Source organism: Gracilinanus agilis, unplaced genomic scaffold, assembly GCF_016433145.1.
Source record: "Gracilinanus agilis isolate LMUSP501 unplaced genomic scaffold, AgileGrace unplaced_scaffold56984, whole genome shotgun sequence".
NCBI classification, from domain to species: Eukaryota; Metazoa; Chordata; class Mammalia; order Didelphimorphia; family Didelphidae; genus Gracilinanus; species Gracilinanus agilis.
The window spans coordinates 1-1,678 of NW_025392447.1; the positions used below are offsets into that span (position 1 = coordinate 1).

The following is a 1,678-nucleotide window of genomic DNA, read 5'->3' on the forward strand; positions in this document are numbered from 1 at the left end:
ATCTGGTTATGAGAAAGGATGTTGGTTAAGATGATGTTGGTGCCTCAGAGCATCCCAGGAATAGGGGGATCATGAGGACCATTTTAAAGATGAAGAAACTGAGACTGAGAAAACTTCACTGACAGTTCCAGGCTCCTCAGCTCAGATTTGGGTGAGACCAGGTTTGCTCTCCAGTCTTCCTGACTCCAGTGCCAGCAGTTTGACTCTCTGTGGTGCCTCTGTGGGTCTCAATAAGGGTTGCTGATCACTGATGGGACTGTATTGTAGGAGGACTGAGGCAGCTGTGGGTCTGGTGAAGAGCAGAGTCATTGTTAGTAGCACTGAGTAGAGTTAATGAAGAGCCCTGAATGTCATGTCAGCTTGCCCAGTGCTTGGGGTAGGTGGTGGCTGATAGCTTCTGTCTGGTCATTTGGGCCTGGCTGAGGTCTGGCCAGATGGGCAAGACTCAGGGAGGGTTTCCCAGTATTTAAGTCTCAGACTGAGCTTCGGGGTGCCAGGACAAGGCTGGGTGGTTCTGTGGGTGCTTTTCCCCAGAGCTGTGCACACGGGGACTGTCAGCCAGGGGAGTCCCCTCTGCTCACTCTTCATGGCTCCTCAGGGTCCATTTATGCCACTTTTTGGAAGTGTAACGTCAGGTATATCATGGAACATCCTGGTCTGGAAGAGAGACAGAGACAGAGACAGAGACAGAGACAAACAGAGACAGAGAAGCACAGAGAGAGGGGAGAAGAAGGGAGGAAGAGACAGAGAGAGGGATGAAAACTGACAGCCAGAGATACAGAGGGAAACCTGACAGGCTCCTGGCAGTTGAGGGTATGAGTAAGGCTGAGGCCAGGCATGAAGCTGCAGCTGGACTGGCAGGGGAGGTTTTTGTCCCACGTCCTCACTGAATGTATCACTGTGGAAGAGCATAACCACCACCACTGCTATAATATGCCTGACAGTAATAATCGGCTTCATCCTCAGGCTGGACGTTGCTGATGGACAGGAATCGATCAGCCCCAGAGCTGGAGCCAGAGAAGCGCTCAGGGAGCCCATCAGCCTTTCCTACACTTCCACCACTATAAACCGTCATGAGGTACCGAGGGGCCTTTCCTGGGCTCTGCTGGTACCAATAAGCATTATAACCACTGTGCTTACTGTCCAAGGTGCAGGTGAGTCTGGCTGTGCTCCCCGGGGATGCAGACACAGAGGGAGGCTGAGTCAGCACAGGCTGGGAGAGGGAGCCTGCAAACAGAGAAACTCATTAGTGACCCTGAACAAGGAGAAAGCTAGAAGGTGCTTTGAGATCCTCCTGAGAGACAAGAACAGGGATGCGGGAGGAGGCAAGGGGAGGTCTGGGAGCAGTGCTGACCTGAGCAGAAGGTGAACAGCAGGAAGCAAACAAGAGGCCAAGCCATGGTGAGAGGACCCCAAAAGCTCAGCTCCCCAAAGAGCTCACAGCTGAGCCTGGCCACTCTCAGCTCCCTCTTATCCTCTGCTGGTTACCATGTGATGGTGGCTGCAGGGCAGGAGAGGATGGATGCAAATCTGGGCCTGGTCCAGCTTCCTCTAGACCACACCTGCATCCTCTCTCAGGGTTCCAGGTCCCAAGGGGGCAGCCCTTCATGTGTGTGTGTGTGTGTGGGGGGGGTCTTGGGGTAATTTGGCCCAGCCCAGCTGAGACATCACCCAGAAG

At 53.8% G+C, this 1,678-nt stretch overlaps 1 gene segment (V, D, J or C); it reads right to left on the bottom strand.

Annotated features, from left to right (window-relative positions):
* Window positions 1–895: 895 nt before the first annotated feature.
* On the bottom strand, window positions 896–1,400 carry LOC123256205. The segment is given in 2 exon segments: window positions 896–1,227; window positions 1,355–1,400. Coding segments are annotated over 2 exon segments (378 nt in total).
* Window positions 1,401–1,678: the final 278 nt, after the last annotated feature.